The sequence below is a fragment of the Pyxicephalus adspersus genome, chromosome 5, assembly GCF_032062135.1.
Source record: "Pyxicephalus adspersus chromosome 5, UCB_Pads_2.0, whole genome shotgun sequence".
Lineage (NCBI taxonomy): Eukaryota > Metazoa > Chordata > Amphibia > Anura > Pyxicephalidae > Pyxicephalus > Pyxicephalus adspersus.
This window is the reverse complement of record NC_092862.1, coordinates 64,860,535-64,885,368: the sequence shown is the minus strand read 5'-3', so window position 1 is coordinate 64,885,368 and position 24,834 is coordinate 64,860,535. Positions and strand designations below refer to the sequence as shown.

The following is a 24,834-nucleotide window of genomic DNA, read 5'->3' as shown; positions in this document are numbered from 1 at the left end:
GGTACTTCTTTTGCACTTATTGACTTAGCACTTTAGGGGTAGTCAGATGGGCCTTTCTGGTCATGTGAAAATGTGAACCCATGTGCCTTTTATACACAAGTGGTATTTTCCTTTAGTCGAACAGTGTTAACAGTATAGTTCATATCTGGTGGACACAGACTATCACCCATCTAATCACATGCAGACTTATCTGCAGTTTTTTTTTTTTTTTTAATCTGAACAAGAATAAAGTTGCTGGTTAACCTGTTTCTTTTGTTTTAGATGCCGTTTTAAAGATGAAGAAGACAAGATGACTTCACCCCAAGGTTTCTGATTTATGAAACAGATTATCATACTTTTGGATTAAAATATTCCGTTATTGTTTGGTTGCTTGCATGGTGGTAAAACAACATACATGTGTTTTATGAAAGTGCACATTCATATAATGTTCTGGTATGCAGTTCCAATGATCTTTGAGCAAATATTAAATGTTTAAAATGTTCTATTATACATTTTATAAAGCTACATCAGTATTTGCTTTCTGTAGTCTGCTGTTTTAGATGCACTGGGAGAGAGGGCCAACAGTGTAAGCAATTTAGGACTATTGTTGTCTCGTTAGCTTAATAATGTGCATTTGCCTACAGCCAGGTTGAGAGTAGGTCAGTCGGCTTAAACACCACTTTTAAACCCCCCCCCCCCTTTTTTTTTTTATTCTGGAAACTCAAAAGTGCAAAAAAGCAGCTGCCTCTTCTACAGGTAGTTTACACAGAATTTGATTAGGCATGGTCTTATGCCTTGAAAAGAATGTCTACATTTCTCTACTCTCCACATATCTCCTGCATGTGGTATATATTGCTACTTTATGTAATGTGGAGCTTGCAGCCATTTCTCCCCTCTTTGAAATAAGTTGGATATTTTGAAGAAGTAGTTTCTGATCTGCTTAAAGTAAAACATTGTTGATGTGATACTAAGTTTACACAAGTGATCGTATGTCACTTTGCCCACCTGCATTTTGTGAACAAAAAACTATCTTTGATTATTGAAACATATATTAGGTGGAAAAATCGGTTTTCCCTATTCTGGAACTTGCCGATTCCGTGGCTGTGATTCTAAGCCAATGACTTTGATGCTTTCAATGTTGTGAATGTGAAACAAATCTGTAGATTAGGATTTTTGACATTACCCAGTGGGGGTGCTAAACACTTCATCTTCCCTGAAGAACAGATTTCTAATTTTATTTATTTTATTTTGTTTATTTGACTGAAGAAATTGTGGTGTATAATGATATCTGGCATGCACAAACTAAAGGTTAATGGACCTTTTTAATGTTTAAACATAAAAAAATGGACTTCATTGCTGAATATTCCCAACAGAACATAAAAAAATATTTTACATTTTACAGAACTGGCCATTTACATTTTTCAGTTTTTGTAGAAGGACCCAATCTTGCTGTGTAAAGTAGTGGTAAGGGGTTTTATTTTTATCCATTAACTTGGTGTAGTGGAAACACATTAGAATCAAGTGTTTCATGCTTGGAATTTAGTGAAGTAACTTTTTCTACACACATGCCTGAGGGAGATAGTGCCTTTATTAATGTAGTAAGGGGGGTTTTGTTTATAAGAATTATTTTAAAGATATCCCTATCCCAAGTAATTTGAAAACATATTTAACTTAATAAAAGTAAACATAATACACTTTGATAGTATTTTATCTTGTTTTATGTTTGCATTTTACTTAATACAGTGAAAAACCCTCTCACTTCTGTTTTTCCCCCCATATAGGGTATGTTCCAGAATAATAACATGTTTGATACTTTGGGAATTTCTGGATAATAAAAGCTGTGTCAGAATATGAAGATTTCTCCAAATAAATACTTAAATTTTTTTGCCCTTCAATTGTCCTGTTTTGACCTTGATACTGGTTAGAAAAATTGTATGATTGTGTAGCTCCTAAAGGGATGATGGTAAAATAATCTGGTGCTTGGGTATCTGAATGGTGGACATCAGTTTGTGGTGGTGTATCTACTCTACTACAAGGTGTATGGAGTAGGGATTGTTACAGCAGTGGAGTATAAAATGCACAGCACACAGAGTGGTGCGATGTTAGGTGTGCAAAACAAAGGGCTAAATATGATTTACAGGACATAGTACGAAGAAAACTGTGTACAATGTAGAGATTATCAATATTAAACATAGTACGCAATATGTAAAACACACTGTACAGTGCAAAGTGCTGTGTTTTATGCAATTTAAATCACATTTACACATTTACGAGTACATTTTGGAGTATTGAATGTACTTCATGTAGTATAGAGCATACAGTGGACATATACTGGAGCAGTGCGTAACAAACATTGGTGTAATGATTGAAGCAAAAAACCTTCAGCAGTGTGTGGGGATATGATCATTTTGGGTTAAGCTTAAATGATATTAAACATAGGACATTTTGGCAAAAAGGTCGGAGATTTTCAGGTTCTCATGGTAAAATCCTCTCTTCGGCGGATACTCAATAGCCAATGCTTTTCCAGAGAAAAGGAAGTAAATAAAAGTTGCAACGTGCCTCTCCTGAGTATTCCCAGTAATAGCAGAGAAGTTCCAAGGTTTCTTTCAGTAGCTGTAGTAACCCGAGTCTCAGACCTCAGTAGTGTTCCCTGATGTCTCTCACCCACCCCTAAAGATCCCAGGTGGGGGAGGATATAGGCAGAGGGATCACATTCTTTCAGCTAACTTATATCCCTTTAACAAGCTGAATATAACAGGAGCTTAAATCCTATAAAAGGACAAGAATTCTTAATGTCCAATCTAGGCTAACAGATGGGAAGTGTGTACTAAACAACAATCTATACATAGAAATCCGAAATGGCATACTCCCTGATAGGGGCAAAGATATTTTGCGGTTCTACTTGAATTTGCAGTGGAGCAACTCCATGTGGAACATGTTTAGTTGTTTCCACAAGAACAGAGATAATAGAGGTGCACTTCTCTGAACCTTCAGCTTCTTGGGCTTTGAAATTATGAGACCTGTCCATCCCCTTGTCCTTAGGAGACCAGGTGCTTGCTTTACGATTTACACATCTCAAAGAGATTTTTCAGGTGAGGATTAGTAATCTTACAATGTTTTGCATCTTTGGAGTTTTTTTGTTTTCCCTTTCATCATCTAAGAATTTCTAGTTGTGGATGTTCTAATCAGCCTCCCCTGTCGACCTATATGGAGAACAGTTGTATCTTTGACAGATTTTGCATCCTAAGGTTTCAACTTCCCTAGCGGTCTAATTCATTCTAAATTTCTATGCAAAATACGGTACAATTTTTTGCATGAAAATTTTTTTCATTGTAGGCTAAAACTTTTATGCCTCATTGTAGGCATAGCTCACTGATATTTCATAAACTTTAAAAAAAAAAACAAAACACAAATCTGTAAAAAATAAATAAACATAATATAGGTGTACAATAGCTTGTATTATATATATATATATATATATATATATATATATATATATATATATTATATGACTATTTCTTTGTATTGGACTCATCAAAGCTATTTTGTATTGAATCCAATACAAAATTATTTGAATTTCACGCCGCTCCGCCCGCACAAACCATCGCCTGCATCGTCGTCGCTGGCAAACCCGGGAGATCGTCGCTGCATTATGTGGCTGGAGGTCGAGGAGGAAGGATGTGTCCCAAGGAAGGTAAGTGGGTTTTTTTTTTTAGTTAAAAGTGACCCTGAGTGTGACTTGGGATTACCACTTTTTGCAGGTAAAATCTACGCCAAGTTACACTTGGTAATACCGCTGGGGGGGTTAAATACCATGTGGTATGCTTACATCATGAGGGCTTCATTCCCTTGCAGGTAGTCTAGAGACATTCAACTAGGAAAGGGGCAACTCTATGGGCTCCATTTGCAGAGGTTTCTACTGAAGTGACCTGTAAATAACCAGTTGGAAGTCTCCAAAGATTTGTTTAGCCTTATAGGTTGCAATGGGAGAACCCCTATCCCAAGTCTTGTTAGACTGACAAGCGTGCAGTAAGTCTCTACTTCAATAGGCAGCAAAGCCAAGCATCAAGGAAGCACAACTGGAACTCAAAATGTACATTAACCAATGCTATATAAAAACTGCATAATTATATTAAAATATTAAATTCCTTCGCTGGCAGTGTGGACCCGTCTAAAACTCTGAGCCCACACGATTATTTGTGCCACTTTGTAGGAAGGCAAAAGTGTTCTAGATTAGAACACTTTTGCCTTCCTATCTTCAGATTTCTATTCCCTGCATTGGCCATAACTGACTCTTCTGATTGCATATAGGATAGAAACAAATTGCACTTCTATGAATCTCCTGGAACTGTTGTCTGAATGTACCAGGATCTCAGAGAGCCTGACAAAAACTCTATCCTGTAACCTGTTACCTGACTGAAATCACTGAAGGTGTCCACATGCTTTTCCAAATCCGGAAACCTTCTGGATTGATACACCCTCAAAAGGCTTTCCTTAGGCTCTTTTTAGACTATCTGACTACAGAACCTAAGATTTTTAGATTCCATTTACGGAGGGTCAACAAATTTCTTGACAGGTTATCTTATGCCTCTTGCACAGTTTTTTAAAAGAGCTACTGATGTCTATGCCACATCCTGGCAAACTGCCCCCTGTGATCCTCGGTATACCTTCTTACAAATAGATCTGGGCAGTATATAGGACCTGTTTATCTGCCCACCTCAACAATGTGACACTAATCCTAATACTACTGCTGGGCAACAACCAGACCTGTTAGGGTGTAGATTCACTTCAAGTCCTTATCTAGACACTGACCCCGAGGATCCTAAACAGAAAATAATTGTACTTTCCTTTTAAAATGTGGGATATAACTTCTTTAGGTGAAGAATGGCCACTTCGTACTAGCCTTGATTCACATCCTTTATTTCGTCCTGCTTCTTTAAGCATATAGCACACACCCGCTTAGATGGTAATGCCCTTGCAGCACATGCCCAACATGGATCACTTTCTGGGTGCTCCACAGATTTGCTCCTGGAATGAGAGAGTGACCTCTTTCTATTATTAATTTCACGGGGTGAACTTTCTCTTGCCCCTCGTCCTGTTCTAGAGGATCGACGAATAGGACTGGGAGAAGCTGGATGTCTTGCCTTTCTGGGATGCTTTTTCCAGGGCTTTTATTCCTTTGCCAAACAGATAGTACTTGAGAGGCAGGCTTGGTTGTACTTCCTTATCTTTTGCTGCTTTAAAACAAGATGCACAGATAAGTTTGAAGGGCAAGGCCTTTGTGCCACACACCCAGAATATTTCAATGGCAGAATGATCTGGGGACTGACTTAAAATAGGCAGGAGATTTATCTTTGCTTGATCGCCTAAATCCACCTCTCTCAACCTTTTAAGAGGAGAAACCCACAGATCACTGTACGCTTGTGTGATGGTCAGTGGGATAAATGGCTGGTTGCATTGCTGCCGGTTGGAAGAATGTCACCTTTACAAATAGCCACAACATTATTGGTGTCAGTGTTAGCTGACCTAAGAGGTACGAATTGCACATTGCTGGTCAGTGTAATGGTCTGTGGTATAAATGCCTGGTTGCATTGCTGCCAATGGGAAGAATGTCACCTTTACAAATGGACAAAACATTAATTGGTGTCAGTTTTAGCTGACTTGACAGGCACAAATTGCACATTGCTGGTCTGTGTGATGGTCAGTGGGATAAATGCCTGGTTGCATTGCCAAATTGTACATTGCTCGCGGAAGCCTTAGCACCCTTTGACACTAGCATACATGGAGAAATATCCTTTGTTACACATCCTCTATTAGAGGCATGGTAGACTGAGCTGGAGAGACGCATGCTCTGACTTCCTGGTATGCTTTCTTGGAGGGCTTTTATCCCATAACAGAAAGAAACCACATTAACACTCTTTTTTAAAAAGGTGGCGGCCATCTTCCGCATCAATTCCCTACCTGTGCTGCAGCTTTTCATGCCTGTGAGGCGAGGTTAGGTGAGCCAGCAACTAAAAACAAGTAATATACCTTTCTTTTTTATGTAGAACCTAAACCTACAAGTAAATATTCCTATCTGATTACCTGCCAGTCTGCATAGGAGCTACAAAGTAGAAAAAGTATTTCAAAATGGCCCCTGCAGTAAGCAGGACACTGATGGTCACCTAACAAAGCCTGAACTAGAGACAGCAAAATACACCCTGCTGGATTTGTTTGCAGATTAACAGAGTAATGGTATCAATTTGCACTCATTAACAAGTATTCAAAAAAGAACCTTTTTAATTATAGATTAACAGAATCCTGGTAAAAACACAATCAGGCAGAACAACAGTGCACTAAGCCATATTGTATGTACAAAAATATTACACCAAAATTTTCCCTATGTGCAATGACTACTGGTTGAGGCTCAAACTGCAATTTCACAGAGCCATCCAGCAGGTGGCCCCAGAGATACAACAGAAAGCAAAGACATTCTTTCCTTCAAACTCATCTCTACTACTGCCATTTGCATGGTGGATGTGAGCTGAAGTTTGCTGCGCCTGAGCGACTGTTTTGGACAACCAAAGAAATGGAAACAGGTAATAAACTTCCTTACTGCTCACCTACCCGCAACAAAGGGGTTATTTAAGCTCCACATCACCATATCCTTATTTAATGTACAGCGCTGCCTAATATGTTGGCGCTATATAAATCCTGTTTATTAATAATAATAATAATAATAATCCTTGGTACCAGGGTTCACAAAACATAATGGACTTCCCCTTGGAGAGGCTGAACCGGGGGGGGGGGGCTAAGTGGAACAAATGCTTGGTCCTGGAGCTAGGACAGAAAAAGAACACCTGCAGGGCAGAGGAAGGTTAGTTTTATAGCTTTGCTAAGGTGGTCCTATGGTGATCATCTTTTCTGCAATCAAAAAGCATCTATTCTCTAGGACCCCTGTTGGAATCAGCTGGCTCTTTTGATTGTTGACATCCATCTGAATCTGGATAGCGTAGCCAGCACTATTTGCTTGTGATTCCAGAGGGTTTCCCTGTCCAGGAGTAACGTGTTCCAGGCGATGGAGAATACATCCCTGTTAACCTATGTTTCAGGGGAACCATAGCATTTGATCAAACTTTTTGGTTGTAAGATTTTATATGCTCTTTTTTCTGGATTACCTGTGATTCTTATTTGCAGCTATATTGCATAGATGTGGTAGACATGGTCCTAGCAACTTTTGAAGATATAACTTAAATAAAACTATGAAACTTTGACATTCCCATTGCTGGCAAATAAAAAAATCAGAGTTCACAAAACTCAGCATTAGGATCAGAACCAGACAGAATTTTAAGAAATGTGGAATTCTGATTATCCCAGCTGTGCAAGTATATGATATGTTAAATCTATATAAAAAACATGAACATTTTTGGAAAGTCGCCTAACCTGCAGGAGCCATTTAAAACACTTTGCACCTCTAATAAACTAGCCTAAAGCATATCTAAACCTGAAATGTAATATATTACAGCTTTCTAGTCCTTGGATGTAGTGGCTGCATTTATTTCATTTTTTTCAGATACAGTCTACACAAATCTTGCCAGAAATGCAGTGAATTTGTCACCCTCAGTAAACTAAAATGAAAGCACAAACATTTTTCTTTCTTGTGTTAACTACTAGTCCCATTATTCCAACAAGTAATTAGGGTAAACAGAAATGTTCTAAATCCATCCTGTGTGACAACCATGGTCTGATCCTATGCCTTTAATACCTTCTGTAGGCTTCCATTCCTCTAATGTAGACCACTGGCAAATGTTAGTAAACTGTAAAACAGTTTACCATCCATAGTTTAAAACAGTTTATTTTCCATAGTTTAAAACAGTTTAATATCCATAGTTTGGACACAGATTACCTTTAATTTCTCTTTTCCCCTATGATTCCAACTGGACTGTACAAAAGTGACTTTATAATTACAAATGAAGAGTAAGAGCCACTGATACTACACTTGTTGGTAATAGTTTTGTGTGTGTTTTTTTTTACTGTAATTACTTTATTTGGCAAAAATGAAAAATTACATCTTTGATTTCCTTGAGAAAAATTGCTGAATAGCATTAAGAGCATCCTCCGAATTTGCTCTTTGAGTGAGAAGTTTCATCTCTTCATCACATATGGCGTAAAGTTTCTCTTTATCCACACTGCGAATCAACTGCTTCGAGAGAGCCAGACACTAAAGAAAAGTAAAAGGCGACTGTGGTAATTTGTTACATCCAAAAACATTACATTATTTTTTACATACCTTCTCAACATATTATTTGCAAATATGTTTACAGCAACATTAATTATTAATAACTGCTGTTTAAACAAAACTTTTTAAGCAGATCACTATAATCTTAATAAAATATGCTTTGGTTACTGTCTTTCTGGATAACAATATATTCGTAGGTTACCCTGTAACTGATTTTCTCATAGCAGTTGCTCATCAAGGATTATAAATAAACCTAAATGATGACCATGAACAAATGGAACATAAAATTCATGAAACTCATATCATGTAGGAGTTTAGGGGAAGTTTTACTGTAAGGGCCCATTTAAATTATGGTGTAAAACATGTGTCTTTTACCACGTGACAGTCCATTAAGGTTGGGTGCATTGCCATTCACATGTAATGGTGACTTAGTGCACCTAGGCAGCATAGTGCAATACACTGTAGTGCACCACAAAACACATGTGTAATCCTAAACTAAATTCTAAACTAAACAAACTGTGAGCAGGCAGGTTGTTTATTGCAGAATCTATTATTATGTCAGATCTGCAATGAAATAAATCCCTTTTTTTTTCATTTTTATTAAACTCTTCTGTCTGAACGTTTTGAGCACTACCATCTTTATCAGGTCCTTTTTCAAGTTCTGTATCTTCAGCTATTTTGATTGGCTAGGCTAGAATGATGTAACTCCATGGACATGGGGATTTATTCATTACCAGCATCCAGTGGTATACCAGGATACCAGCATCATACACTACCGTGCATTAATTTATTGAAGAAAGGATTACAAACAGGCAGGTAAGCTTTCCTTTAGTAATGAATTTTTCTTTCACAAATTTCTTCTTTATATTGTATTGCCAGCTCATTAAAAAAATTCTAGGGTGCTTTACACAGTAACTTGTTGCATTAACACATCTATTACTGCTGCACATATTGTGAAAGGAGCCTAAAACACTATTTACTGTAACAGATTCAAAGAAGTAACATACAGTTTTAGGATAAGCGGCATAGGTTTTCAGCCGTGCCCAAACTTCCTGCTGAAAGGTGCTGTCAGGAAAAACTTCAGTGACCAGTCCAACGTTACAAGCTTCACGGGCTGTTAGTGTCTTGTTGAAAAGTAATACTTCAGTAGCCTACAAGAAAATATATAAAAAGTGTCAAAATATGTTGTATGTTGCAAGATTTGTCACTCATTGAAGGTTTTTAATTTTTTGGGTATAAAATAAAAAAAATTCTAGGAAACAATATATTTAATGAATTACTAATGCTATCTAATAAAAATACAGCAAAGTTTCGATATTAGTTCCAAGTAAATTGAAACAGAATAAGTATTCATCATTTCATAGAGTGTTACTAGAGGGGCATATCAATTTCACAATGGATTGGAGGGTGAGAGTTGAATGCATGTCAACATGCTCACATGCATTCCGGTGGGAATGATCTTTAACATTCATCACTACTCTGTTGTGAGTGGACACAAAAGTAACAGGATTACTTTTAATTTCTGTCTTATGTCTAAACAGTTTCAATAAACACCCAATGATACTGTATGCTTTTTTTACAGCTGTAGTTTCTACAGCTACTGTGCTGTATATACACAGCAACACCCAGCTGTAAATCCACAGCTAAAAACTTGAGGATTTCTATTTCTGGTGTCAAGTGATACTTTGGGAGGCATGGGCAATAACAGTTACATTTATGTTACTAGTTTCTTACCTTTGACAATCCCATTATCCTTGGAAAGGTATAAGATGAGCATGCTTCTGGATGTTGGCCTAGTTTGCTGAAAGGTGTGTTAAATGTAGCCTATAAATATAAAATAGATCTGAAATATTGCAGGTTTGTTGTATTAAAACATACCCTTTAATATATTTTGCTTGATATTGAAAAAAAGCTGACTTTCTTTGGAGCCATCTTGATTTTAAATAATTGGTTTATGTTATTGCAGACTATTGTAGACATTTTGATGTGCAATACGTTTTCCCAGTGCAGAGAGCAAAATTGAGAATACCTGCTATTGCTCAGGACACAATGTGTTTGTTTGATGCGGAAAGGTACTCCTATGTCTATATTAAAAATAGAAGGCATTAATTGGTGCCATTGAGTAAACCCTCATTCCGATGATTGCAGCTTGTCTAGTGAAATACTTTCCTTCCTACTGGTCCTGCATAGCATCTACATAAAGTGGTCCCATCTATTTCTATGGATTAGCTGTACTTCCTTCACTGGAGCCACAGTGTGCATGTGCAGTAGGAAGAGGAATGAGCTGGAATGTTTTACGTGCAAAGGCTGTATGGTGCCATTCGGGGCGACACAGTGAACATCATGACGGCAGAGAGGGAGGTATGTATTTCACCAGATGTGCTGCGGGGGTTTAGTTAAAGGTTGTTGTAAAAGTACGGTTATTAAAGTAACAAATTCAGGTTTAACTTTCACTTTCTTTCTACAATTTATTTCCATTAATTGGAAGTATATGTGAGAACAAAACAGACTAGAGGATAAGGTTTATCTTTAAATTTTTTTTCTTTTCCCAACCCTAGCTTATCCCATCAGCAGCACAATATACTTAAAAAGAATTTTACAGGTTCATTAAAGTGAACTACCCTAACTACCCTAGTCAGAAACAAACCACACAGGTCACACAAACCAATAATTGACCAGCAGGTTAATAAAGCATTTTTCCATATAAATTAACATGCATAGTAAATGTAATTTCAGAAAACCAAAAACTCTTTTTAAAAACATGAGGAGCAATGAAGAAATCTGATGAATGAATGAATAATTGCTACTCCCACACTCATATTTTCAAAAACCTGAGATCAGATGAAAACAGTTTAGTAATGCTGCAACCTATGTCAAGCCAGACACCTTTCATCAACAAAAAAAACATAATAGTAAGTTAATTGGGCTTTTCCCCAAAAATTGTCTTATATTAGGGACATTAGATTGTTGGGAACAGGTAATGACATAACTATGGAATTGATGTAAAGAGCTGTGAAATGTGTTGGCAGTGAGTTATATAAATACATGACAATAATAATAATACTTTTAATAAAGATATGAGGATATATAGTAAAGAACTACACATGTAGTGGAAAGTGTGATATATATATCACATTTAAAGTAAACGTAAAAAATTATACATTTCCAATAATTCTTAAGTATATAATAATTGTTTTATATGAATCCTTGCATAGAAAAATAACCTTGAACAATAAATTATTTACCTTGTCAGACGCATACACAAGGTCACACAACCCAAGAATTGTTGTACCAATACCAATAGCTGGTCCATTCACCATGGCCACCAGTGGCTTTGGAAAGTCAATAAATTTATACACCATAATCCTAAATAAAAGGAAAAGAGTGAAAAAGTATTATAGTGTTAATGTGTTCAGGCCTGCTAGCTAGTGTTAAGATTTTTACTGGCAATGGCTTGTGTAAAATTAATTAAAAGTCTTAATCTCATTTTGCAGCTGCTTACATTTGCATATTTTTCATAATGGAATTACTAACAGTCATTAGGAAACAATCTCACATTTAATGATGAAATTTGCTAAGTGCTGTTTACATCTAAGATGGTCATTTTATACCCATGCAATTTTAGAATAAAAAACACACTTTCTTTAGGAAGAAAGTTTTGATTTATTAAGCTACTTTGGCATATAACTTCATACTTTGTGTTTTCACACTTTGTGTAAATGCATTTACCTATTATCTAGTGTAGCCAGAATGTTTACATCTGTAACATGATTTTCAGGTTTTACCTGGGGTTGAATCTGAATTGAATATGAGGAGCAGGGGCTGAGGTAGTGGAGGAATGAGTTGGGGGAAGGGGTGGAAATGTAAAATAGGTAGAAGGGTGTACAATTTATTCTTATTCTGGGAAATGTCTAAAGGCTTTAAGTATTCCCTTATGAGTCCCTACCCTAGTATGACAGCACTCACTCCCTGCCCCATACTAAAAATGAATCGGTGTTGTCACTCCAAGACAAGAAGCATTGGGACTACAGAACACCATCTACTCGATTTGAGCCTGATTTTTTTAAAGCTCTCCAAGGGTGTGGAAGATAGACTTTCATGGGAGGACCTGAGTGGCCCAGCAAACCTGGAATGTATTTCTAAGTATATTTATAAGTAATTTGCTATTAGTTGGGCAAATGTTTTAAATCCTGAACCTGATGTATTCCAGGTTTGCTGGACTAACCATGTTCTACCATGATAGTCTTATCATCTCCAGTCTTGTTGAGATTTAATAAATCAGGCCCTTTGACTTCAGAAGACATTGTGTAATCCACAGAGGTAACAGGTTAGGGATAATAATGATGAGAGAGATTTCAGTACAGAATTGTCAGCTCATCACAGGAAATTAGAAGTACTGGTCCTTATTAAAAAACATTTCAAACTCTTTTTTTAGATATTTATTCCAGATTTGCTGGATCACCCAGGTTCCCCTCTATTAGTCTATTTTCTCTAGTCTTGGAGAACATTAAACCAGGGCCTCAGTCTCTATAAATAGTCTCATGAGGCAGCTTTAAAGTACCACTTTTTTTCCTAAATTCTATTGTATGATGTTAACAATTAGGGATGTGAGTAATATAACATTCGTCCTGCCTGGGTTTGATTTCTACAAGGATAGCTTGGAGTTTGTATGCTCTGTCCATATCCGTTTGGGTGTCATCCAGCAAATAAAAAACAACCTTGTCTGCTTTATACAAATAAGACAAATAAAATGTGCAGTTGTAAAAATCAAGCAATCACGTTTTGTTTTCACATTTTTTTTTCTTCTGGATCTCCTGCTATTTTTATTTTGCTCCCTGCTTATTAAATACTTTTCTTGTGCTCTGCTTTACCATGCAGATAAAATAAATGCTGTGCACTGTGATAATAGTGTTTACTGTGTGTACTGATATGGAAAATAAACGAGTAATACCTTACAGTATTTATTGATTCTTTTACCATGTCATCTAGGTTTCCTGTGAATTTTCTAAGAGCGTTATTTAAATCATTGCCACTGGTAAAGTAATCACCATATCCTGCACAAAGAGAAAATGTAAAGTTAGCTTTAAACCAGCTAGAAAAAAAAAGAAAATAATGTAGGAATTTGGCCATCACAGAGGAAAACATATTTTACCAAGGCCTACTAATACAACCAAAATCATAAAGGCCTCTGGGTAAAAATTTGGTGCAGTTTTTGTGGTGGTAATTCACATTTAGATTATTGCGCAGAATGGTCAGATGTGCGGTAATTAATTGCAACAAGCTCTATTAGCATAAAAAGGTAAAGTTATCATAAAAATCCATTTTCATTGTATTTTGGCCCTGACACCAATTGATCCGCTAACTTAATTTCATTATGGTAATCATCTGCACGGGAGAAAGTGTGAATGAGCACTGCTAAAATCAATCTATTCTTATGAAATAATTGTAGGGGCACACTGATTGCTATAAAAGAGGCCAGATGTTCTTCAAATCATTGTTTACTTGTGTTAGCAATGAATACATCCAAACTGTTTAGAAGATTGTTTACACCAAAAGTGGTAACCCAGTAACTATGAGAAGGAATAGTTTACTGTGTGCCCAGCCTGAGGGTATAATGAGGAAGTGAGTTTTTTTTAGAGATAGAGAAAAGACAGGCTTTTCAGGGCACAGAGTGTTTTTCATAAAACAACAAACTTTATTTCAATCGAAAATATTCTAAAACTAGACAGAGATGACCTATGCTAGTCCTAATGCTAACATAGGAAAACTAAGCTAGGTAACACGTAAGAGTACGGTACAAGTAGTTTAGGTCCTGTTCAGACAGCAATAGTTTTGTTTCCCACCCGACGCGTTTCGCCTAATAAGGCTTCCTCAGCGGTTTGTTGGGGAGACCTTTTGAGTTGTAGGTAATAAAAAAAGGTCAGATATCAAATATTTGTAACAGTATAATGATATTAAAGTATTAAGATTAATGCTAATAATGTGTACTTAGTAGTATTGCTGAAATCTTTTTTTGTGGAGGCCAGTTGTCCTCATACTACTTGTGAAATGATTAGGTTATAAAAAACCATAGTGCTTATGAGAAGCAAAGTAAGGGCAAAACCCTATTGATACAGATAGAATATCCTTTGTTTGGCTCTGTTAAGTGTGCTTAGGTGATGATTCCTAGGTGTTATACTTATAATCACCACAAATTTCAGTATCTGGTATATTAGCAGAAGGTCTAGCAAGGAATCAGCTACAGAACTGTGTTGCCACCAGTGCATCTACATGCACAGTTATGTGAAGACTTTTGGACAACAACCTTGTGCCAAGAAGGGCAGCAAAGAAGCTTATTTCCAAATAAAAAAAAACCAACTGTTTAGGACCGTTGGAAAATCAAATGTTTGGAGAAGAAATGGTGAACACTACAATAAATCCTGTTGATGCCAACAGTGAACATCCTGAGACAATCCATGTGTGGGGTTGCTTCTCATCCAAGGAAGAGGGCTCACTCATATTTCTAAAAAAACACTGCCATGAATAAACAATGGTATCAAAACATCCTTCCAGAGCCAATTCTCCCAGCAATCCAGGCCCAATTTGATGTTGATCTGTGTATTTTCCAGGATGATGCAGCACCATATCACAGGCAAAAGTGATACTGAAGTGGCTCAGAGAATATAACATTGACATTTTCGACCTGTAGCCAGGAAAACCCCCAGACCTCAATGGTATGGTAATCTGGCAAGAATGGATTGCCATTTGGCACAAAAGCTGATATTCAGTATGGAAATGTGAATTGCAGAAGTTTAAAGAAGAACACTGCAATTCATTGACTTCTTGCATACATTTGATGTACAGTATTTGCCAATAAAAAAACCTTCGAAACCTATGAGATGGTTATAACTGAGCAAAGGAACAAGTGTGTGTGCGCGTGTGCCCGCGTGCGCTATAGAATATAAAAATACAATCCTATAGGTTTGTATAGATGCTAGATTTTCAATGCTTGAAATGAACATTTGTGATGATCTTGGTGGAGATCTAGGCTCATCGGGCCCAATCCTTCTATTTAGAACTGCTTTTACTGTAAGCAAAAGCTCAATTGTATTTGAATAATGATGTTGATTGGGTTTTGTCATATTTTTTTTTTCCACTTTTCTGCTTTTCAAACTTTTGTCTAATAGAAATCAGTATCTGCACAACAAAATTAAGTTGGCCTCATCTACAATAATGTATATCAACCTTCTATATTTTTCCTACTTAGAAATTAAAACAAAATGACTATAATGAAGCAATGAGCCACTAGGTAACTGAGCTCTTTATTGTGGACCTTCAGGATCCTTAGGATCATTTTTGTGGGTAAACATTAGGAAACCTATATAAAAAGGTAAATGTCTTGTTTTCATGATGCAATATCGCAGGCTACAATAGCCAGAGGACAGATTTGCAAGATGAAGGATTTTATTTTAAAGCAGTAGAAGTATTCTGAGCTGTTGAGAACATTACTGCTGTGATATTTAGACAACAGAAAATGCATCCATCCATTTGTTTCCGAAAGCAACAATAACATATACAAATAAATTAGGATACAGTAAAGATAATACAGTATAATGCAGTTATTTGCATACATTACCAAACAACATAGGGGTGGCAAATTACAAGTGTCAGTACCTGTTAAAACAGTCAAAACAGAATTATCTTTTGCAGCTTCTTCAAGAGCTTCAGAAAGTTCTATAAAGGTCTGTAATATCAAGAGACATTCACAATATTTAGAGAGCTAGAGATATCATTTTTTGTAAGAAAATGTATATACATATGTATGTGTCTGTATTGTGCCCTGGGAGCCGGTGAGTTGTTCTGGAATTACATTACAAACTCAGATTAGAACATGGCAGGACTGAGAATTATCTAGTTAAGAAATATCTTTTTGTACATATCAAGCTTCCATAAATTCTATTCATGTTCTTGTTCCTTTATCTAAAGCTGGGTTGCTTTCATGTTTATTAACTAACTTTAATGTTAAATAATACTTTACCCCACTCCCATACCGTACACACAGTGTTAGTGAACTCCAAAGGGAGAATAATCTGACTTCTGAGGATCTGACACACTCTAAACTGTCATTTCTGCTCTTAAGCTTACATACAAAGGTGCAATAATTGTCGTTGGAAATGATCTTTCACGATCCTTTCCAGAGACTAAGGACTGCACAATGCATGAACGAGCGCTATACATACAGCACCGTTCTGCTCTATGGAGAGGGAAGGAGGGGAAAGATGTGCGCTCTCCCTCTTTACTTTTATTAAGAGCGTTCATCGTCTGTGGATCCACTAGGATGGTCATTCATACGACAGGCCCTATACACACGATTTTCATCCGATATCGGCCAAAAACCATTGCAAGTGTGTACGGAACCTTACAAGGAAAATACCAATAAGTAACAGTGCGCACCTATTCATGAGATATAAGGCTGCACTAATATAACATCTTATAGGAGGAAATTCAGATTCTAACTTGCTCATTCTGACTATTGTCTTTAACAGACAACTGTACCCGACAACCTCAGTGCAGCTTAATATGTGTACAATTCCCCCTACTACATCCAACGATCCTTCATGTGGCCTTCTTTATGGTCTTTTTCATTCTATGCATACACCATATGTCTCAATTTATTTATAAGAAATTTCACACTCATGGCAGCCTGCAAAGTACAGCTCCCCATTCATTAAACCGTAGTGAGAATTCATAGGATTGTGAGGACCTGCTGAGGATGTCACGCTTGAAGAGATAGGGCCACTAGGGGGTGCTACGGCTTGCACAGAGGTGGTGTGAGCCCTGAGAAGGGCCAAGGCGCAGAGTCTAAGCAGTAACCAGGTCTTCTCCAGAGCCTCTGACGATGAGGATGTTGCGCTGCTGGTTACTGCCAGGTTGTGGTCCTTGGGCAGACCAGGTTTGGCAGCATGAAACACGGTACCAAATCACAAACCAGAAGAATAGTCGAGGAAGGTCGAGGTAGGCAGCAAGCAAGATAAGTCGAGTCAATTGCCAGGAATACAGGGGACAGACACCAGCAACACAGGGGCCACCGCAGACAGAGGGAACACAGGAGACATTGGAAGCAACAGGTGACACAGGCACAGACAGAGAGGAACAATGGAACAGCACAAGAAAATAGGCTGAAAACACAGACTGGGCAACACAAGGGTAACACAGGAGCTGGACGGGAGACACTGAATTAACCAACAGGTGTACAGGAACTGCTCAGCCCAGCTAGGGGGCTCGGCACGGACAAATTGCACGAATGCTGTGTCTGAGCTAGCTAAATAGCCAGGGATAATAAAAAGGCTATTTCCTGATTGGCCGGTGAAGCTAGTAAAGCTTGCTAGCGCAGGCACGCCCAGAGTCAGAACTGCCCGCATGCGCAGGAGAGATATGGCTGCGCTTTAGCGAGGAAGACGTAAGTGTGACTGGGCAAGCTTTAGCAGTAAAACTGTGCTGCTTTAGATAGGGTCATACACTGAAAAAATGGTTGGATGAGGGACAGGGGTAAACAATGGGCCAGGGGGTCTGCACTCAGGGGTTGAAAGACATTACTTATAAGACAATTTGTATCTAAGGTACAGTTGTCCTTTAAGGAAAAGTATTGGTCTTTAGGTTTCTTTCTAATTTATTGCTTTATTTATTACTGCCTCCCATAATGTCAGAAACATCACAATAAAAGGAAAACATGACACTGATGTGAAACTAAACCTAAAAAATGAAAGCAGGCAGCTTGTGTATTGCAGAAGGGGAGTCTATGTGTCTAATTTGTCCGCCTGTTTGCAGTTTTTAAACTAAAGTCACCCTCTCCTCGCTCCTTTTTCTTAGTCATCTTCCAGGTTTAGGATCTTTAGCCATTTTAATTGGCTAGACATGCACACGTGAGTTCATATTGCAGAAAGAACATGGCCTTTCTATTCTACAATAACAAACCTGTCTGCTCACAATTACGTTTTTAGGTATACATCTGCTTTAACAACATTGTTCAGAACTGGTCAGTATTATTATCTTACCTCTATACTTAGTGCATTTTTTTTCTCCGGCCTCTTCATTACTATTGTAGTGATGTTATCTCTGTAGAACACTTGGATGTTTTCATATTTTGATTGGCTGTTCCCTTCCTGTTTATTAGACACTGAAGAAACCAGATTTGCTAAAAGTTGGGCATCATTCTGTGTCTCTTTGCCCTGAAATGTAACACAAACAGGAATATAATGTTTAAAAGAGAACTCCACCCCCCATTAAAAAAGTAGCCCAGTAAAGGATAAAATAACAAAATTACTTTTAGCTTTAATGCTCCCCCACAGCAGTTTTTTTCTTCTGCCATATATACTCAGTTTGATGGCAGCATTCATCCCGAGAGAGATAACACTGATATGACTAGTAGTAGTTAGTTGCATTTAACTAGACTTGTTTTTGTAATGTTGAATATGTTTTGCTTTCCAAGCTGCTTTATTGGTTCTGATCTTAGAAAGCTGCAAAATATCTTCAACATTACAAGAACAAGTCTAATTTAAGGCAACTCACAGTTATTCTATTTTCTCTTCCTATTAGCATGCTTCTTTTCAACACTTAAATTGATTGGCTTCTTGTACTGCATGTTCATACTCCCATACACTCTCACACTCGAGCCTTGCTGATTCCTGGTACTTACACTATTTGCATTAAAAACAAGCAACAACAATTTAATAAATTTAATAATAAACTTTAAATAAAAAAACACAAAAATCTGTTAAAAATAATAATATAATTATATATGTAATGTATGAAGATTTCTTTGTATTGGACTTAATACAGCTATTTTGTATTGAATCCAATACAAAATGATTTGAATATCCCGTCAATACTCCCGCACACACCATGCATGCACCAATGTCAGCGGGAAACCTCAGAGATCGTCTTTGCAGTTTGCAGCTGAAGATCAGAGGAAGAGGACGACGTGTCCCCAGGTCCAGCGGGGACCAGCAGGACGCCGAAGGAGCAAGGTAAGTGTTTTTTTTAAGTTTTAGGTGACCCAGAGTGTGACTCGAGATTACCACTTTTTGCAGGTAAAATTCACCTCAAATCACATTCAGGAATACCACTAGGGGGGTTGATGTGTTTTTGGGTTTTCATATGTCCAAATGTTAGCTTTAATGTATTTATTTATCATTATTATTTGTTATTAATAAACAGGATGTATATAGCGCCAACATATTACGCAGCGCTGTAAATTAAATAGGGGTTGCAAATGACAAGCTGGTACAGACAGTGACACAGGAGTATTGATTATGAATATTATCTGCATTATTATGGATATTATGTCACCCTATCCATGCACATATATATTCAATAAATGAAGGTTAATGCACAAATAATAGCCAGTCATTCAAACAATTACATTTAAGAATCAAGTTTTAATGAAAAATGCACAGCAATATTGGTTGATCTAGATACAGGAACTTCAATCAATAAAATATACAGTAAATGAAAATAATGTTGTTAGTGGGAATCCCCTATAGTAATCTAATACTGGTTAGTACATGTTTTGCTATTTTGTAATTGCTGTAATAAACAATACTAGAGACAATGTAAGAATGCATACAGGAATAACTACCTGCTAAGATGTAGATGGGTACCCCAGGAGCCTGATTCCCTAAGAACAGTGTCTAGCTAACTTCTCTCTTGCTTCCATGCTTCTTGCATGGCTAACTATTTCTTGCTTACTCAGTGACTCATACTCACAGCCTTCCTCTGGCACTATCCGGCTTCCTTCTGCTGCAGGCTACTGGCTCTCGCTGGCTCCCTACCATTCTCCCAGCTCCCAGTCTTATACAGTTAAAACCCATTAGGAATCATTGGAGAGTTAGGATTTGCTACTGGATGTATTTGTTGAGCACCTATTGGCTGAAGCATTTCCCTAGCTTGCATAGGGTCATTCAAAGGCTAGGTACACACGTGCAATAATTATTGTTTAAAAACGAACGATCAATGATTATTCCTGAATATTTTGAATGATCGTATTGTGCACAATTCTGTACAAGATGTAACGATACGATCGTTTAAATATAATCCACCAATAATGTACACACTAGATGCGATCGTTCAAACGATGCAGGAAGTGACATGTACAGGAGAAAATGTATCACAGAACAATCCACAATCACTGAACAACTGTACACACAATAAATTACGAATGATTACGTGAACGATCACGATCACTGAACAACTGTACACACAATAGATTACGAATCAGATCTGCCAGGACCATTGTTCGTTTCCAGCGAGATTCCTTGTTCGTCAGCATTGTTGACCAGTCATTGTGCACTTTTTTTGTTAACAAATATCAAACAATCTGACGTTGATCGAGCGTTACCAACAACATTATTGCACGTGTGTAGGTAGCCAAATTCCAGTAATTATGTGCCAGCAAAGATCAGCATGGGGGTTATCACCTCACTCCATCTGTTCTGTCATCTTTCTATTTTTACAGCCCTTTCCTGACTAAACCCTGTCTATGTGCCACACATGCTTTCCTGCATTGTTTAATTATACCTAATATGAAACCTAACTATTGAGATATGGCCTATAGTATATATACTGTATAAGCATGGGAAAATAGGGTACCATATCTACACCTATATATACATACATACATACACATACACATACAAATTATATATATATATATATATATATATATATATATATATATATACACACATACATTTATAAACAAACTTATTACTACAAGTTGTAATACAGCCTAACCAATGGAACAATTTATGTGTTACCACATTTACCATTTACATCAAACAAAGCAAAAATTCATAAAGAAAAACAATTTTGCAGGAAACAATTAAATCTCTTTTGTCTATACAACAGTGACGTGCACAGTTCGTACTCTTCCCCAGAAGATAATAGGCTTGGCACCTGGGTCTAAACGTCTTCCAACAAGTAGCAACAGTCATTGTTTTGCATGCACTTTTCATTACTGGTGGCTTCAATTACTTTCCAATACACTATATGTTATTTTGTTTCTGTGTTTTCCCAGAAATGGACATCCCATTATCTGTACTACATTTTCAAATTATACATTTTTGTCAGTTTATTATTTTGTTAATAAAATGTATTGACTAAAATGGTATTTTCCTTTGCCAAAGGTGCAAAGTAATTTACTTATTATGTAAGCATTTTCTTATTATGGTGAAACAAGTAAGAATATTAGTAATCAATACTAGATCATAACAAATATTTTCTTTTTGATTACAAGATAAAACATTCAAGCTGTAACCAGAAATTCAGGTGTGAAAGACATATAGTTTCATGACATGAAAAATCATCTTACCAGAGTTTTAATACCGAGCTTATCGTTGGATTGCATCTTGTTGGAATGAGCAGGACAACACTGACTGTGATATAGTCTGCAATGATTAAAAGAAGTATTAGAGCTCAGATTTCATAGACATTGAACACAGGTCATAGTTTGCAGGAATCTGTAATGTTTAACAGAAATGACAAAACAAGTAGTCTGTTTTTCTCTTGTATGTGTATACCGCAGACATGCTACATAAGTATGGGCAACACAAACTATAAATATATTCATAGTGATTTCAGCATTTCTGAATTGAAGTGTATGTAAACCATAACAATTCACTTCTCTTAGTTGCATCCTTTTGATCAGTTAAAAATTAAATAGAAAGTGTTATATTTGTTAAGTGCAAAAAAAATCAGAGCTTTACTTTGTCTTCTGCCCAATTCCTGTTTTTTACGTTCAAGAGGCCTCCTTGTTCTCATTTCAGATTACAAATTGATTAGACTTATGTTGTAGAGATCTGAGGCTATGTACACATGTGCAATAATTGTCATAATTGTCGTTGAAAAGGATCTTTCACGATCCTTTCCAACGACAAAACGACTGCATGATGCATGAACGAGTGCTGTACATACAGCACCGTTCTGCTCTATAGAGGGCGGGGGGACGACGGAGCGCAACCCCGCTGCGCTCTCTTCTTCCTCCCCTTCATTATGAGTGTTCGTCTATCGTCCGTGGATCAACCAGGATGGTCGTTCAAATGATGAACGACGAGCACTATACACACACAAGATTCTCGTCAGATATCAGCCCTGAGCTGACTATCGGACAAGAACCATTGCACGTGTGTACCTAGCCTGAGACTATGCCTGGTTTAGCAGTTTAGCTATTGTAAATTACTGAGGAACTGGTGTGTGGGAACTCCAGGACAGACTAATGTAAAGCCAATACAAATGGGTAATGTCTTGTTTCAGAACTGATCCTTCAATTCATGCCTTAAATCAGACCTCAACTCAACATTTTTTACTCTACATAAATTGGTAAAAAACATTTTTATATAAAGTAAAAATGGAAAGATGACCAAAGATGGCAATGCCCGGCGCCGGGATGAAGAAGAATTCCAGGACGGTGCGAGACCTGATCGAGAAAAAGGTCCAGAGCGATTGAGGGATCTGCAAGACTAAAGGTAAGTGTAATTTTTTTTTTGTTTAGTTCAGCTTTATTAGCACATACCTATAGAAAATTGTTCTTAGCAGGTTAAAATTGTCATGATGAGTAGAAACGGATTAGAACACCAGGTTTTTATTGATTTGTTTTGGGAACAATATATATTTTCCCCTACCCTTTCCCTTTGGCCCTAAAACTTAGTCCTGAAAGGTAGAGGGGTGTTAGTTTAATACCAGGGTTTCTCCTATCTCCCCATGGCAGTTCTTTGCCTGGCCTAGGGTGGGTACTCACCATTGGTCACCCCACAACCCCAAAGGAACCTGCCACCCACTACCAATGGCACTCCCCTTCCAGTGGCTAATGACATATATATTCCCACAAACTAGGTGAGAATATTTTTTTCTAGGAAAAAAAGAAGGCTGGAATTTTCTTGGCTCGAACTGGCAAAAGCATTAGTAAAGATAATACTTCTTACAAGGCAACGTGTATACAGTATGTGAGTATGCAGTTCTTAAAAAAAGATTAAAGTGTCTGCAGGTTAGAATTTCAAGCTGCTAATTCGATGATTGTATTAGTTACTGTCAGTCTGGTATAAAGGAATCTAATATCTAAAACTTCCCGGTTACAGGCATAATAACATACCCCTTATCTCAGCACCGAGACAAGAAATCTCTGCATTCTTTAGATTAAATTTCTCTATTTTCCTGGATAACTGGAGTGTCTCCTAATGAATTTGCTATTCATAACATTCAGACTATGAAAACAAATTAAGTTAATAATATAATAAAAACACTATCTTTATATCGGAGACCCTTCTATGAAACAAGTTTGTCAGTTTCAGAAGAGATGTACTGGAAGGAAATATTAAAGTTTTCTTACCCTTGAAAGTCTGTTATGAGTGTTGGATCATTGCAGCTTATTTTTCCGGAGTCTTCGCCTTTACCCTCATGCAGACTGAGCACTAACAAGAAAAAGGGAGGAGATATGCAGATTTGTTAAAGGGGCCTTGCTTCGTCATTTAAAGGGGCAATTCACACAGGAGCAGAATTTCCAACAAGGGAAACCAATACTTTTTCTGTAAAAAAATCCATTGGTAATAAGCTTCTGTGGCTTCCTAAATGCACATGAATACCATATATTTGAAAAATCTTTACCATATGTTGGCACATTAGTTACATTAGGCTGACCTCACTGTTGGAGAAAAATGAAAATGGTCAGTTTTGTTACTTTAAGAAAAAATTCAGCCAGCACACCAGATATACAGGCTGGTATTACAGTTTCATGGGGGAACAATATTATTATTATTATTATTATTATTAATAAACAGGATTTATATAGCGCCAACATATTACGCAGCGCTAATATGCTGTTTTTGTTTAAGTGCCCACAGGGACGGGGATTATTTTTATTACTCAAGTATAAAAAGCATACCCTTCGTAATGGTGTTTCAGGACAACAGGTTAACACTTAGTTTTATTCTAATTCTCTGTCTGAATGTGACAGAAATTATTAAATACTGGATGTTCTAGGTATTGATGTTGTACATATTTTAATAAAATTAGTCTGGGATAATTTTCAGAGTAGAAAGGTATTGTGGAAAGTCAGGAGAACTATGATGCAAATACTGACCGTATGTGGTGGATCTGTGGCTCAGATTCTGAGATTGAAGATAATTCAGTTAGGCATCAGATAGCTTTTCTATGACCCTAAAGCCACTTTACAATTTAAATTCAATCTAATTTGTCACTATACACATACACATACACATGGAAGAAATTCATGACTGGTCCAAGTGGAACCTTAGACTGTTGTTGCCGAGGTTCTCCATTATCCAACTTTTACAATGTTTTGTAATTGAGAACATATTCACATTTCATCTCCTTTGCCTCACTATTGCCCAATGACTACTATAGGCCAACTTAATGACAAGTAGGTATATGCAGAAGGCAGGAAAATGTAAACTCCAGTTCTCAAAGACTTTGGTCAAACCCTGCAAACCATTGTGTCCTGGGTTTTGGGACTCCTGGGGTTATTGCAATGCAATTAACAATTTATGTCAGAACCTTATCCCATTCTTAACCGCTATGATTCACTAAATTATTAGCCACAAAGAGTTCACACTTTTTATGGCTGTTAGCACTTGTAGGACACCATA

At 37.1% G+C, this 24,834-nt stretch overlaps 1 protein-coding gene and 1 pseudogene across 1 annotated transcript; one reads left to right on the top strand and one right to left on the bottom strand.

Annotated features, from left to right (window-relative positions):
• The first annotated feature begins 2,456 nt into the window (after positions 1-2,456).
• LOC140331060 (ornithine decarboxylase antizyme 1 pseudogene) lies at positions 2,457-3,379 on the top strand (annotated as a pseudogene).
• A 4,591-nt stretch (positions 3,380-7,970) lies between these two features.
• LOC140331058 (enoyl-CoA delta isomerase 2-like) lies at positions 7,971-23,650 on the bottom strand. Its single transcript, XM_072411766.1, has 9 exons — positions 23,559-23,650; positions 21,546-21,621; positions 18,232-18,405; positions 15,851-15,920; positions 13,149-13,251; positions 11,443-11,563; positions 9,932-10,021; positions 9,205-9,348; positions 7,971-8,179 (listed from the first exon to the last, which is right to left on the bottom strand). The coding sequence occupies exons 2-9, from the start codon at positions 21,579-21,581 to the stop codon at positions 8,024-8,026; spliced, it is 894 nt and encodes a 297-aa protein (XP_072267867.1). The 5' UTR covers positions 21,582-21,621; positions 23,559-23,650; the 3' UTR covers positions 7,971-8,023.
• Between the last annotated feature and the right edge of the window lie 1,184 nt (positions 23,651-24,834).

Excerpts from the sequence above, each read along its gene's own strand:
- LOC140331058 (XM_072411766.1), bottom strand. The coding sequence starts at position 21,581 with ATGCAATCCAACGATAAGCTCGGTATTAAAACTCTG. Across the intron at positions 13,252-15,850 it reads TGTTTTGACTGTTTTAACAG|GATATGGTGATTACTTTACC; the intron begins GTACTGACACTT and ends CTCTTTGTGCAG. Across the intron at positions 10,022-11,442 it reads TTGTGTATGCGTCTGACAAG|GCTACATTTAACACACCTTT; the intron begins GTAAATAATTTA and ends TTATATTTATAG.